General features: G+C 42.2%; 1 protein-coding gene across 1 annotated transcript in view; it reads left to right on the plus strand.

The window, feature by feature from the left end:
- Positions 1–15,807, plus strand: part of tmx3b (thioredoxin related transmembrane protein 3b) — a 42,321-nt gene that overhangs the window by 3,417 nt on the left and 23,097 nt on the right. Inside the window, exons 4-10 of the mRNA XM_085762624.1 lie at positions 345–468; positions 1,740–1,785; positions 4,328–4,408; positions 4,871–4,970; positions 5,471–5,548; positions 5,925–5,991; positions 13,227–13,325. Of these exons, the coding sequence (XP_085618750.1) occupies positions 345–468; positions 1,740–1,785; positions 4,328–4,408; positions 4,871–4,970; positions 5,471–5,548; positions 5,925–5,991; positions 13,227–13,325 (595 nt within the window). The remainder of the gene's footprint in view (positions 1–344; positions 469–1,739; positions 1,786–4,327; positions 4,409–4,870; positions 4,971–5,470; positions 5,549–5,924; positions 5,992–13,226; positions 13,326–15,807) is intronic.

A 15,807-nucleotide genomic window follows, 5' to 3' on the forward strand; every position in this document is an offset into this window, starting at 1 on the left:
GCCCAGAGAGGAGATTAAATCTATTTCATTTCAGTAGATGCATGCAACATTGAAGAACATTACCAAATATTTCACAGGGTTCATGATCTCTATGAAAGTGTTCTTGTTAAATACAGTGAAAATGAGCAGGATATTTCTTGGTGTGAAATAAAACAGTCAAACCTGGCACTTACACAAAATTCAGTGTCTTATCAGAAAACTTGTTGAAAACAAATCTGGAGTTTTAGCATTTGTGCTTTTTAATAATAAATATCAAGTTAATGTTATTTTGTGACATTATACATAGTTTTGAAAATATGTTTTACACCATTTAATGATTGTTTTCTACTCCTGGTTGTTTGCAGTTCTATGCACCGTGGTGTGGTTACTGTAAAAAACTAGAGCCAGTATGGATGGATGTGGGAATGGAGCTGAAGAGCTCTGGGTCGCCGGTCCGTGTGGGAAAGATGGATGCCACTGCGTACTCCGGTGAGTGAATGATAAAGCAGTTAAATGTCTTCCCTCGGCGTCTGTTTGTCCCCAGGTGATTATTTCATGTGCTTAAGACAGGTTCAACATAACTGAGTGTGTTGCACAACAACATGATGACATTCTCTCTAGGACTGATTACAGTTGTGCTCATAAGTTTAGATACCCTGGCAGAACTTGTGAAGTATTGGCCATATTTCAGAAAATAAAATTGATCTTGCCAAAAAAAAAAAAAATCAGAGTTAGTGGTTCGGCAGCGCCATTTATTATCACACAATCGTGTTTGCTCTTTTTTAAATCATAATGACAAGTGCAACCACCCAAATGGCCCTCATCAAAAGTTTACATACCCTCAAAGTTTTGCCTGATAATATACACACACATTGACGCAGACAGATTTAAATGGCTGTTGTCCACAACTGTGACTTGTTTGCTTGTAATTTGTGTCTGTGTATAAAAAGTCAGTGAGATTCTGGGTTCCTGACAAACACCTGCACATTTTCATCCATTGCTGTGCTGATTGTGCTGAAAAGAACTGTCAAAGGACCTGAGGGAGAAGGTTGGTCAACTTTATAAAACAGGAAAAGGATATAAAAAGATATCCAAAGATTTGAGAATGCCAATCAGCAGTGTTCAAACTCTCCCATTATTTGAATCCCATTTAAAAATAAGAGAAATGTGTTTTTGTGGGTTTTTTAGAATGGTACACATTTTACAAAATCTAGCAGGGTATGTAAACTTATGAATACAACTGTAAAAGCGGCATTAAATGTTTCAATGACACATTTTTATTTTTTATTATGTCTGTCATGAAATCATCAAGATATTTCAATATAATATTAGTTGCAATAAGTTTGCCACAATCATTTTACAATCTATTGGTTAGTTATACCACACTGAATTTTTCATGGAATAGTCCAACATCTTTGGAAATGTGCCTCTTGTAGATTTAGACACTGCTCTCTCAGCCAGTTAGTTCAATGTCTGAGAGTAACAAGCTAGGCTAACTGTCTCCCACTGTTCTCAGCCTTTATGCTAAGCTAAGCTAGGTAGTTAGCAGCTCCAGCTTCATATTTTCAGTAGTGACATCGAACAGGAAACTTTTCCAAAATGCAGGACTATTCCTTTAATTACAAGCGTTGTGCACATTTTTAGTTGAACCCCCAAAAAGGAACAATCAAATCATTAATTTAAAAAATGCAGCAAACCTTTTAAAGAGAAAAATCTTAGTTTTTTTCTTTTGGATGATACATTTCTTTTCTATGTTGCAGGAATGGCGTCAGAGTTCGGTGTTCGTGGTTACCCCACGATAAAACTGTAAGTGTCACTGTGGTTTTGGACGACAGTTTCCTCTCAATCTACTTTGTTTCATACAAAAAAAAACTTTTTGAAGCCAGAAAGTCAATTAGCTTGTCTGTTGTCCCGCTGCCACTTGATGCCTCCCTTGAATAAAATCTGCTACAACCAGCCAGCTCAACTTTGAACAGGCCTGAAGAAATCCATAACACGATTAAAGGGCTCAGTGAATTCTGTTCAGGCCTACAGGGTCTGGTCACAGTATGATAATCAGTCCAATACAATATTTCGGCAGATAACCCTATCTGGGTGAAGCCTCTGATGTTCAGTCCTAGTTAATTATCCCACAGAGGGTTTGATTGAACTCCGTAGTCACAGCTGAGGCTGTAATTTGTGATTTAGGTGTTTTGTATTGTGGCGCGTGCTGAAGCTATTACTTTGCACCCGCCCCCTTCCATCCCCTCAAGTGTCTTTACTTAACTCTGCATTTTGTTATCATGAGGATCCTTTTCCCCACAGTTGTGTTATTTCCCCCTGAGGTTTGGCCCCCTGAGGTGCCCGTAGATGACTTATTCAGGAGAGATTAAGGTGTTGTTGCTGTTAACTTTAGGCACAACTAAGTGACAAACTGTTTCACACCTCCTGAAGTGAAATTTTATTAGGTTCGTCACATCTGGATACCATTAATGACTTCTTGGGTGATAAAGGTGGTTACGTTTGTCTTCGATGAATTAAATATACATTTGCCTCTTGCTTATATTTGACTTTTCTCAGGTACAACCGAGACTGTCTGCATTTATCATGTCAGCTATGGATCAACAAGTGTAGTCTATGTGATTTTTTCTTTTGCATCTGTCACCTGTTTCAACTCGCCGTCTTCTTGATGTAACTTATTACCGATTGTCTCTCGGGGAGCCGCTGACAGTGTTTTTGTGTAAAATGGATGAATTTAGGTGGATCCCAGCTGCTCGACGGCAAAGCTCACGTTGACTGGAGAAGAAATGATGGTCTTACACGCACAGAGTTTTCCTCCATATATCTGAAAGGGGAGACATTTGTCTTGGCGCTGCCATAATGGGCTCCCCATTTGGTTTCATCAAGCTCATTTGGGAAACTGCCACAGGATCACGGCAGGGTTCATAACATTAAACCATGCAAAGTGATGAAACATCCATCGACGAACACGAGATACCTCCCTCGGTGATGGAGGGAGACTTGATTTAGAGTTCTGTTTCCCCCTGAGTTCATTAAGCCCTGTGGGCTGATGCAACCTTAGCAATCCTTAATGCGTTGTGCTCGTTGCAGGAGCTCCTCTCTGGCAGCTTCCTCGGCTGGAACTCAATTAGGGAAAGTCATTTGTTTTTGTTTATTTATTTATTTTTTCACTGGCGATGCGATGATTTAGATTAAGTTGACCTTTTGCGGTGAAGGAGCTTGTCCTGATGGATCCGTGGTTTCATCACCACACCTTGTAAGGGACTTGTTTTCATTGGCAGAGCACGGACACAGACCAGTGCTGTGGGTTTTAAGTAGGGCTGCAAATGATTATTTACATCGGTGTGGCAAATGTGTTTTTGTCTGTTCATCAGTTGGTAGTTTATAACAGTGATTCTCAAAGTGGGGTCCGGGGACCCCCAGGGGTCCTTGCAAAGGTTCAAGGGGGTCCCCAACTTTTTCTCGAAATCTTACCTCTTTTTTTTTACAGAAATATTAGATTTTTTTTACAGAAATGTCTCTAAATCTTTCCAAAATTTCACACCACTGGCCCTAATTTGAACATACTGTGTACATTGACTAAAAACAGTAACGTTATTCAGTCTCAGAACAAATATTTGTGTATTTCTGGTGTTTGTTTCAAAATTTTGTCCATTGGGACAATTTGTGACAGTTTAGGGGTCCTCGATCTAAAAAAGTTTGAGAACCACTGGAAGATAAAACATGGACATTGCCAGTAACAAGATCTGAGAGCATCTTATTTTGTCTGAAAGAGTCTGTTTACCATTACACACTCGGCGGTCACTTTCTGGGTACAGCTGCTATTGTCCAGCTGTTTATGTGGCAGCAGCACAGTGCATGCAAATGTGGTCGAGAGGAGAGATGTTTCTTATTCTATGTTTTTGGATTCATGCTCTCTCTCTCTCTCTCAACGGCCTCCAGTGACCAGATGTGAATCCAGTTCCAACACCTCTGGGATGTGGTGGAACAGGGAGATTCGCAGCATGAATGTTCAGCCGACAAATTGGCCAGAATCTCCATCCAGCACATTGTGGGAGTGTGTGTGTGCTGTGGAGAATCTGGCCTGATCCGTGTTGGGGGGGTGGGGAGAAGAAAGAGGGGAGCGAGGGGAGCGGGCGGAGGGGGCGGGGGGTACCACTGGAGAAGCTGGAAGCAGCTAATATTTGCCAATTTCCCCTGATTAGATAATTAATCGAATGTGAAAATTCAATCTATGTCAGCAGTCTGCCGCAAATGAAGAGCAGAGAACAATGGATGGCACTGAATGGTTTCATGATGAAATTATCAGCCTTTCACTCTCGTTTTTCTCTCTGTCTCTCTTTCTCAGGTTAAAGGGCGATCTCGCCTACAACTACAAGGGACCGAGGACAAAAGATGATATTGTGGAGTTCGCAAACAGGGTGTCGGGGTAAGTCTCGGCCTGAAGTCACCAGCTCCAAAAAAAAAAGGGAGACGACGTGGAAGGGAACTTGCCTTATTTCACAGCAACACACTCTTATGAGAAACATCCAAGCGAGTTTATTGATGCAGGTCATATTTGTTTCATAGCTCAGTGGGTTTTCTGCCTCTGATGCTCCAGTTTAGCCACTGTATCAACTGAGCCTGACAGATTTTCTCCTCCTTAAGGGAAATCAAGCTAGATCCGTGACAGAGGGCTTGATCAAAAGCTTGGCTCAGATTTCGAGTCCACACCACGGCTGCAAGGTGTAAAAAACCCCACTTGGGGGCGCCGTCGGCTCACAATTCCAGACTCGGTCGACTTCATGCATCTGTTATTTCATCAGTGTGTCATTCCTGTGGTGTTTTGAGTTTTTTTAAGTTGAATATTCATTAGAATAACAGAAACCCTCTGTGGCTTTTCTTCCTCCAGACCGGCCGTCCGAGCTCTTCCCAGCAAGCACATGTTTGAGCACATGATGAAACGGCACGACGTGCTGTTCCTGTACATCGGCGGCGAGTCTCCCCTCAAAGTAAGCGCCGTTCGTGCCACAAAGACATAATCAAATCAAATCGACGTTATTTATATGGCACTTTTCATACTTTGGGGTAACACAAATGCCAACAAAACAAAACATGAACAACAAAGAAACACCATGAAAACCCAAACCTCCCACCCCCACAAATATACACACAGAGATGCACAAATACATACACATTCATGCACATACATAGCCATGCGCACAGACATACACACCCACACACACCTACACGCCCACACACATACACTAGCTGTCGCTGAGGAGACATGAATCAAGATCTCTCATTTGTCCTAAGCACCTGCCCTTCCTCGGAGCAGCCTCGATGCTAAAAATGTGTGCATCGATTGTGTGACAGACAGGCCGCTCCAACATTAAACACAAAGAATAGGTTCTGTGCAACACACTGTTACAACACGCCGTTAAACACTGATTTATTGAAAGCTTTTGTGCAAATGCTGAAAGACCCCGTTTTTGCCTTTTTTTTTTTGCAGGAGAAGTACAACGATGTCGCCTCTGAGCTCATCGTCTACACCTACTTCTTCTCTGCCTCGGAGGAAGTCTTGCCGGAGGTAAGGCTTTGATTATCCATCCTTTTTTGTCTTCTGAACATGTTATGTAATGGATTTTTCTGAAAGATATTGAAATCATGCAGAGTTTCATTTCATATTATTGATCCTCTTAAATATTGCACATCTAGTTTCTATTCATGCAATTTCTTTTCTAGCTTGAAGCAAAGTAAATAATTACATCCTTTTAGCGTAGTTATGCTCCTATAAGTGCACACAGATCCCAGGCCTGCATGCTGCCTTTGCAATATGCAAAGAGCTATAGAAGACTCACAGCCACAGTTTGCTGCAGAGCCAACAGATTCATATTTTACAGGTGCACACACACTCGGAGAGTAAATATGATTTAAGTGAAGTATTTTTGTGTGTTTTTTGACAGTCGGTAACTTTGCCGGAACTTCCTGCAGTCGTGGTCTTCAAGGATGGAGGATTCTTCACCTACGATGGTGAGTCTCGTGTCACCCCGTCTTCATCTGTTGTCGTTTTTTGAGGCGGTTTTCTTCAATTAGCGTGGAATAAAAATTAGTTTCAGGATGCCAGCGTGCCCTCCGTCTATCCCTCGTATAATCCCAGTAAGTGGAGCCGTCCCTCTCGAGTTTTTCCCGTCCCGGCTTCTGTCCTTTCATCATCCTCACCACACTGAGTTATGGCGTGCCTGGCCCATCATAAAGCACCCAGGGCTCTGCCCACTATTGTGTGTGCGGTGAGGCCAGGGATGTTGTGGTGGTTTATCTTTGGGCGGAACACACATAGCAAACCAGGGTGGACGGACTGGACCGCGTGGGTGTGATAGACCGCAGGTTAAGCCAAAGAAACCAATGCAAAGCCGGCGCCGTATATAGCTGTATGTATTGAATCCATGTAGCAGCTGTCAAGCATCAGCAAAAAAAGAAAAAAAAAATCATATTTGACGTTCAAAGTTTAAAGGGATAGTTCACCCAAAATTCAAATTTCACTCATTATCTACTCACCCTCATGTCGACTAAGGGCTGGGAGAATTTTCAGAGTCCTGCGTGGCTTCTCTGAGTTACGGGGGGGTCCGCACAGCAGTATTTGTCCATATAATGGTTGTCAATGGATACCAACTTTCTTCGTCCAAAATGACACACCAAAAAACGTCCAAATACCTCCATACTGCTCGTCTGTAATGTCCCTCTTGTATTGAAGCCCCGACATGAGAAATTTTTCAAATCACGAGAGATTTGCACTGTCACAGGAAGAGCAGTGAACTGAGACACTGGGAGCTTCCGCTACAAACAAGCTTAAAATATAGACTTATTTAATTTTTTTCGGAACAATTTCTCATGTCGGGGCTTCAATACAAGAGGGACATTACAGACGAGCAGTATGGAGGTATTTGGATGTTTTTTGGTGTGTCTTTTTGGACGAAGAAAGTTGGTATCCATTGACAACCATTATATGGACAAATACTGCTGCGCGGACCCCCCCGTAACTCAGAGAAGGAACGGAGGACTCTGAAAATTCTCACAGCTCTTAGTTGACATGAGGGTGAGTAGATAATGAGTGAAATTTTAATTTTGGGTGAACTATCCCTTTAAAGCAGCTGCTTTTACCCCGCTGCCTAATTTGAAGCTCCTCACCGCAGCAGTGTGAGTTCTCCACATTCCTCCATGATTTGTTGTATGACGCCGCCGCTGTGGGCCTGAGGCGGGAGGCGGAAACGGAAGTGAAGAGCGTCGAGGCACAGCGACAACACGAACGGCCCCCAGTAGTGGCTGTTGGGCACGTGGGGCGCACGGTGCAGCACCCGGAGAACAAAATCCACCTCGGCGGCGTCCGGGGACCTGACGTCCGTCTGTTCCACCTGACCGTTCCTGAAGGCGTGCTTCCTGCACCAGAGCCGCAGCAGGAGGGGGTCGCCGCAGCAGACGTTAATGACGAAAACCCCACACACCGCCGAGTCCTCCAGGACCCTGAAACGGAGGATGTGGTGAACGTCTAGCATTGCCATGGTGACGGCGTATTAAGGGCTGTCAAGGACTGGATAGGCGAGCAGTAGGCAAAACTGACACAGCTGCGTCCTTTCTCACATGGAGGATTACTCCTTTCCCTTTAAGTGTCTAGAATCTGGAGAAGGAAAGTGCTTGTTAGCAGATATTATGGGCAAATTGACTGAGCTGTATTTCATTAAGCACTTACCTGCGATGGTGGCAAAAATACATTTTCTCCACTCTGCGTCAGAGAAAGTAGCGTTCCTAATCTTTTTCCCCTTTTTTCACCACCTGTGGTCTCCAGCATCTGGATTCCGTCCAGCTGTGTGCTGCGCCACGTTTCTCTCAGGAGACTGGCCTCCCTGAAAATCCACTGTCGGTCTGCGTGTTGGATTAGGGAATGAATAAGGCTTAAGTTTTCTATTATGCTCACTTTGCATGATGTTCTGTCGGAAAGTTTTTATCGAACGTTATCGGCCTGAAGCTCCTTCACACAATTTGCATGGTAGGGACGCACCATGACGTGTGCGGAGAGTATAACGCACACTTTATATTTTTCATGAGCTGTATTGTTTGTATCTTCCAGCTACAGAAGCTGACAGCAGTTCCTAGAATATACAAGCAACTTGTATCATCTCCCCCCCTGGTGTTTCTTTTTCTTTTTTTTTCTCTTTTCGTATTTTGTGTAGATGCAGATTCCTCAAAATGTAGCACTGTTCTTAATGTGCGATTCTGTCTTGTGGTGTTTGTGTGCGACGATCAAAGCCCCACCGTCCAAACATGGCCTCTCACTTTGTGTAAGATGATATTTGACATACTGTTGTTGAGCTGTGATTGGTTTCAGTGTGCATCACAATACAGAGGCATCCCTTTTGAAGAGCGCTGTTAAAATATAGTACAGCACAGAGGCTCATGCATATTTAATTCCTCAAATCCTCAGCTTCACACTGCTACAAAGGTTCACACTGTTATTGTGCTTCAAGAGCCAGGATTTTTTTTGATCACTGTGTCTGTGGTGAAAGCTACTGGGCCACATGTTAGTGCTGTAAGAGAGGAGAAAAATATAATTAGGCATTACGTATGTTTGTGTACACAGCGCATACACGGCATTGTTGTCTTGAAACGTATTTGAGCGTTAATACACATTAGTTGATACTCAGAGCTCCACATAAGGCGTTGTGTGTCAGTGGTTTATGGTTTTGGCCTTGGCTCTCCTTGTATGGAAAAGTACTCTGCGCAGCGCGGACAGCTGTGAGGCAAAGCTACTTTGCATATGTGTGTTGGGAGAGCGCTTAAATGACGGCAAGTTTAACAGTCCATGAACATGATGACAAGATGCGATTGCACTTAAAAAAAGGGCGATGACACAAAGACGGCATTTTGTGACAGCACACATGGACAGTGTTCACTCCAGTGGTTATTTGAAACTGCAGTGACAATGAGGTGAGTGTGAAGGTTACATGAATGAGAAAGGCAGTAAAAATATTGATCATTATCAAGGTGATTTTAATTTAACACCTTTCATACAACAGGGTTTCTACTCAAGTATGGAAAGTATGGAAAATGGAAGCTATTGTATGGAAATATTTATCTTAATACTATTTTGTATGCGCTATCTCCCGGAAATTATTTGGTGACATAATGGCATACAAATTCAAAATAATGAAAACAAACAATTTATTACATAATTTATGTACATGATACACATCTAATTACTCAAATGTAACAAATTGTTTGAATTTTTTTTTACAGAGAAGCCTGGAAATAAGGGCCTGGGAAAAGTATGGAATTTTGACATTTCCAATGTGTAGTAACCCTGATAGAATAAATGACCTACATGAATTAAAATATGTTCAAAGTAAAAAGCTGAAAAATGAAAAACTTTAAATTAGATTGAATAATAAGATAATAAATTCTCAAAATACAATAATTGATCACATAAAGCATAAAAGTGATGAGACATCTCAATTACTAGATGGCATTTAAAAGAAGCTGAGCGTTGCAGAAAAGTAAAGTTCAACATTTCAGAGCGAGTTAAAGGTGAAGAGCTGAAGTTTTGGTGAAGTTTTGGGCTCATGTTTTTAAAGCTGCTTGGTGAGCTGTTCTCTGATCTGCAGATGGTGTGTGAAAGGCTGCATCTCCAGTTCCCCTACGGCTGTTGCTGGGAACCTTCAGTAGTGAGTGTTGTATAGTCAGGGAGTTAAAAATGTAGCTTGGTCGTTGCCCTGCGAGGCCTTTGTATATGAGGACGACGACCTTGACATTGTTTCTGAATGTAACAGGAAGCCAGAGCAGAGCAGCTAAAACTGGACTGATTGACTAATTGACCTGTGGCTGGTCAGAGGTGTTGATCATATTTCACTTATTGTGTATTATAAGACTGGTTAGAGAGCCACTCAGCCCGACGCCGCTGCTTATTTAATCCTCCAAAGTCAGTTAGTCAGTTATTATAACACTTCTGCATGCAGCTCATTCAATCAGCATAATTATGTAAAACATGTAAGACATGTTGTACGCCAGATAGCAGAGCAAGAACAAAATAAACGCTACAAACCTTAAGTTTATTATGATAAAGTACTTTTCTCTGATCTCCTAGAGTTTTCATAATGAACTGCCTAATGGAGTCTCATTCATTCCTATTAAATTTGCTTAATGTGCTCTTACTCTGAAAAGCTTCTTCTGCCATGTGTCTGCAGCCTTCCTCTTGCATCTGGGTTTCTGGGACCACTGTGACTCTGACACATCGCACTGACTGATCATATGGCTCTCGTACATTTTCCAGTTGTTATAAAACCAAAGGGATCAAATTCTGACAATAAAAAGTAATTTCTTATAGTCTGTGATGATCAGGAAACTGTATTCACCATTATACAGGTGATCCTTCGAAAGAGAAAAAAAAACTTTGCACAAAATTTGCATACAAGAAAAATATACACACCCCAGAGAGCTAATCCCATTGATAAAGGCAGACCAGAAGATATGAAATGAACAAACAACATAATAACAAAACCTTCGGTCAATATAAGGTCAGGGATACCGCCACATGTGATAAGACCCAGACGTTCAACACTTGTATTCAAGAATATTTATAGAATCAAAGTGTAGATGAGAAATTAGATGAATAAACATTTGGATTAAAGTCTGCAGAATCATGTGTATGCATGTCTATTGGATGTATATATCCCAGTGACTGTGTATGGAGCAGACTGTGTCACACGATTGATGGCAAAGTGATGGTTTATTTTCGCTAATAGCACTAAACACAAAGCACAACTGAAGAATCTCGTCAGTTTTTGCAGATACCAAAGAAAAGGATTATAATGTTGTCCACTCCTGACGGTGGTGCTGGAGGAAATCAAAGCCTCGTCAAAGTCTTTCCAGCTCATCCCGAGACACTGGAGTGTCTTTACTAAATCTAACAGCAATCCATCCACAAGTTGATCAAGTCAGGGGATCAATAACACAAACAGGAAGGGGCCGTGCTCTGGGGACCATGATTGTCTTTTTACAAAATCTCATGGTGATGCAACCAATAGAGCCGTCAACAAACACTGACATTGCCATCCCCTGGGGAAACCCCCCCACCACCACCACCAACAACAACAACACTACAGCTGTGAAACCAAAGTACAAATGTCTCCTGTCTGAGATCTTTTTGTCAGTCTGCTTTCTTCTCTATCCAGGGAACCTCACATGATCACCACCCCCCTCTGTAGTGTAGCTTTTTTTGTTGTGTCTCTTTTTTTTTTTTACTTTGGGCAACTAGCCAGAGTGTTTTCATTGTTAATCTTGAAGGTTTTCTTTCTTCGATTTACTTCAAGAAAGTCAGACACGTTCTGTTGTTTCTCCGAGCCTCCTGCTTCTGTTTAATACACAGATCTTGTCACGCGCTGCCACCTCCTGCCGTCTTACCTTGTCGGATTTATCTTTGATGATATCGCGCCGTCCCTCTCTCTCTTTCTTTCTCTGCGTCCTTTTTTTTTCTCTCCCTCTACTCTATTTGCATTGTCTTGGAGGTCTTCTGTGCCATTAACCTTCATCCTTGAAATGTGTCAGAGCCGCCTCCTCCCTCCACTCAGAAACTCTGACACGGGATCATCGGCGCTCCACCCACTGACTGTTTGTATTTCCCCCTTCCTGCCCCTCATCTTTCTCCCTCCCCGCCCCCACCCTGTCTCCCGCTGCGTGAACTCTGGGCTGACAGGCTCACCGTAGGGCCGTATGGAGATAGCAGCTCTAATTTGTTTCAAGGTGAAGCAGGTTCAGTCCACGCAGAGGTTCATCAAACTGTATGATCCCAGTATGGGGGCCCCTTCAGCTCTCGCCTCGCATTCTGAGAGAGAGGAGAGAGTGTCGGGCAGCTGCGTGCTGTCTATAAAGCCAGAACATCTGTGGCAAGAACTCTCTGGAATGTCTACCATATTGACTGACTCAGCAGCCTGTACAACAACACCGCTCTGCTCCGCCTTCACACAGCAGCAGCAGCACTGAGAAATAGATTGCATTGCATTAAGGTACCTTTGATTCCGATACTAGCATTAGCTTCGACCTTGGGCTTTTTAAAAGCCTGCTTCAGGTTTTAGGTTGTCATGTTCGGTATTATGCTCCCCGCCTCCTTTGGGGCCCTGCAGCCTAAGAAGCATGTAAAAGTCATCAGTGCTCTTGTAATTACTGTAATGGTAGCAGAAAGGTCATGATAACTTATTAGCATGTCATAATGAGGTCCCAGCTACATTTGACATCAATTACGAGCATCCTGCAGCCTCTTCTCAGCCGGAGAAAACAGCGGAGTTTAAACAGCCTGGCTGCACCCTACTCCTAACCTCCTGGGACAGTCTCTGCTTCCCGTTTTTGCATGTTGCCTCCAGATGTTGGGGAAAGCAACAACATGTGGCTCACATTCAGGGAACCATCCTTTTTTATTTTACTGCGCTTGATTTATTTTTTATTTATTTGTCGCACTTGATGTTTTTTTGTTTTTTTTGAAAAGCCGATGCATCTGTTAAATTATGCATTCCCTCTCCAAATGTGGGAAAAAAAAATTCAAATCTGCCAAATCTGTGTCCTAGAAATTAATGTATGTATGTGTGGAGAGTCATTTAAAAACCAAATGTGTTTTTTTGTTTTTTTGTTGTTGTTGTTTTTTGAAGACAGAAAGGCATAATGGCTGTGAAAATGAGGTCAGGTGAGCCACAATCCCAGGAAAAAACAGCATCTATTGTGAATGAAAATTACAGTTTTTTTTTCTTTTCTTATGATTTTATGCTTTTGACAACCTGCTATTTGATAAATAGCAAATTAATCCTTTACGACATGATTATTGTAGACAGTCCAGCCTCACAAAATGTTCTTTCATTTACGTCTTGACAACCAAATTGTTACCTTTTGATTGTTTACATCTGGCTTGATTCCCAGTCTGCTCGCTCGCTCTGACTCACAACCCATTGTGCCGTTTCAGACCCAAAATAGCCTCCCCGGCTACTTAACCCAGAGGCAGCCCTCTGTCAGAATAATTTCTGATTGCTGTTTAGCTGACCTCTGTCTGTACACACTCAGCTTGTGTCCCGCTCTTTATTCCCCAGGTAGTAAACACTGTGATCTCCTTACAGCCGAGGCATCAATACACTGTTCTGCTTTGATTTTTAATATACACAGGTTGTGCGCTGAATGTCGATTGGCCGTTTTCTGTGCTTTCCCTCTCTGAAAGATTCTTTCTCTGTGTGTTACAGAGTATGAGGACGGTAGTTTGTCATCGTGGGTGAACAAGGAGCGCTTCCAAGGGTACCTGCAGATCGATGGCTTCACGCTCTATGAGCTCGGAGAAACAGGTGGCGTATGCATAAGATTTGTCCTCCATAAGATCTTGTCTCCCCAACAGCATTTTACTCCTTGAAGAAAACATTTTCTTTTTCTTAAAAGTTAGTTTTTATCTGTTATGTAAGACAGTGTGAAGTACAAAGTATAATTATGCCATTGGGTTTGAAATAATATTCAAATAATATAGACTACTTACACATACTGTAGTGGCAAGGATGTAAGTACAGCTGTATTTGATCATTTTATGGTTGTTTGTCCTTGGGGTTCTGGTGAGGGGCTGGAGCGAATCCCAGCTGACACAGGGCGAGGGTGGGACAGATCGCCAGTAAACCCAATGGACCACCATTCCACACTTTTTTTTTTTTTTTTATATTTTTCGGCTTTTTGCCTTTATTTGATAGTGATGACAGTAGAGATAGACAGGAAATGGGGAGGCAGAGAGAGGGGGAATGACACGCAGGAAAGGTCCGCCCGACGCGGGACTCGAACCGGGGGACCGCAGCCTCTACATGGGGCGGCCGCTCTACCCACTGCGCCACGCACCGCCCCACCATTCCACACTTAACAGTAATTTTCTTTATTAATTTAGCCAATTATTGTAGTTTTAAAATATTTATATAAGTTTCAGAAAATACTAAATGTCCATGTCTGTTGTCTGAACAGTCCTGAACCCACAGTTTTAACAAACAGTCAAAATGCAAAAACAATAGAGTGTTTAATCAGACCGGCTAATTTTTCTTTAGCTGCTTTTAAAATGTTAAAATATAAGACAAAAAAAATGTTGTGAATCATGATCATGTGTCTGCAGCTGCAGCTGAGGCACGTTTTCCATTTTCGCCTGAAAAATGACTTAAGCAATTATCAAAATCGTTGCAGATTCATTTTTCTGCTGAGCGACTAATTGATTAATCAACGAAACATTTCAGCTCTATTTTCTGTGTAAATGACATTGTTTTGTTAACTGCGAGCACAACCAGAGTGACTCATTTGTTTGTGTGTGTGTGTGTGTTGAAGCAAAGTAAATAGACAATTGTTTTTAAATGGCAGAATGAGGGCCAACACATAATTTGCAGTCCATCAGCATTTTGCACACACCTCCTTTTCAGCCCCTTCCCTCCATTTTTTCATGTCATACCACAATTTCTCATATTTAGCCTCCCACCCCCAAATATCCAATCTACCACATGGCGACTTTTATAATTAAAAAATCAAAACATTTTCCAGCTCGTTGTAAAAATCCAAGCTTTAATTGTGCATCAGGGCCGTGATGGAAACGAGTGTCCCTTCCCTCTGGATAGACAACGTTGCTCAGATGTTCATACACTTTTCCACCCACGGGAAGTTTAGCTCAAAACTTGAAATACAAACTCTGTTTTTAAACAGCAGTGAATTGATGCTGTGTGCAGGGAAAACTGGGCCTCTCACACCATTTTCCTCCTTTCCGTGAAATCACCGACACTCGACAGTTGGATGTTGCTCACATTTGTCGCTGCTTAAATTCAGTTTTTAACCCATTTACGCTAAATTTGCTCCTCGCTAATGGGAAGCCCTGCATACAAAACAGTCACTAAAGCATCTTAATTGAGTCTGACTGATTAAAGACGACGCAGGCTGTGGCTTCAGTCTGTTGAATTAACTTAGCAGAGTTTCCATCAAAGTGAATTTGTGAAAACAGTATAAGCCTTGTCTCTGAAGACGTTTCAATCAAGTATCAGATTTCACACACTCGGGGCTTGTTGAGCAACGTCTTAAAGTCACACTGACACCAAACTTGGTATCCATGTCTAAATAACAGTGGAGATGGAGTAAAGGATTTGCAACAAATCGAAAGAAAAAAATCTATTGGAGTGAATCAAAGTAGAGCAATTTAGTTTTCTCGGGTGTACATGCTGTTCTACAGGGACAGAGAGTGGATAGTATGTCCGATGGCAACAATTCAAACAAACCATCCTTAGGGAGGGACAACACTGCATGCCTTTAACAACAACTGAGCCTCAAGAGTTGCTGCAGTGTGCGATGAAAAAATGTAGATTGTAGATAGATGTATGAAGATTTGCTCAAATTTTCTTCCATAAACGTCAACTTGGCCTTATGACATGACTGCTTTCAGAGAATCAGCTGGATAAACAACATAGTCCCAGTGCATCAGTTAAAAAACAAAAAAGGTCTGATGTGGTTTTGTGAATATGGTTTCAGTGAAATATGACGTCTGCAGGTTGGTAGATGGATGTCTTGTAAATTTGATTCCATCACCTCACAAGGGCTAAAAGCTCCTTCTTTAAGCTTTTACCAGAAGAACATGAGCTTTGATCCTCTCCGTCGTAAAAAGCTCAGGAGCACTCACTGACTTGGAAGTGCTCTCTGTGGTCAGAACACGAAGCGAGGTCTTCCCTCTGAACTAGGACGTAAAACGAGTCCCGAACATCTTCACCAGTAAACGACTCGTAGAGCTCAATCAGGTGAAACGGGAACAGTGAAATGATTGCTGTGCTT

This window comes from Trachurus japonicus, chromosome 20 (assembly GCF_045865225.1).
Source record: "Trachurus japonicus isolate A0001 chromosome 20, Traja_1.0".
In the NCBI taxonomy this organism is placed as follows: Eukaryota; Metazoa; Chordata; class Actinopteri; order Carangiformes; family Carangidae; genus Trachurus; species Trachurus japonicus.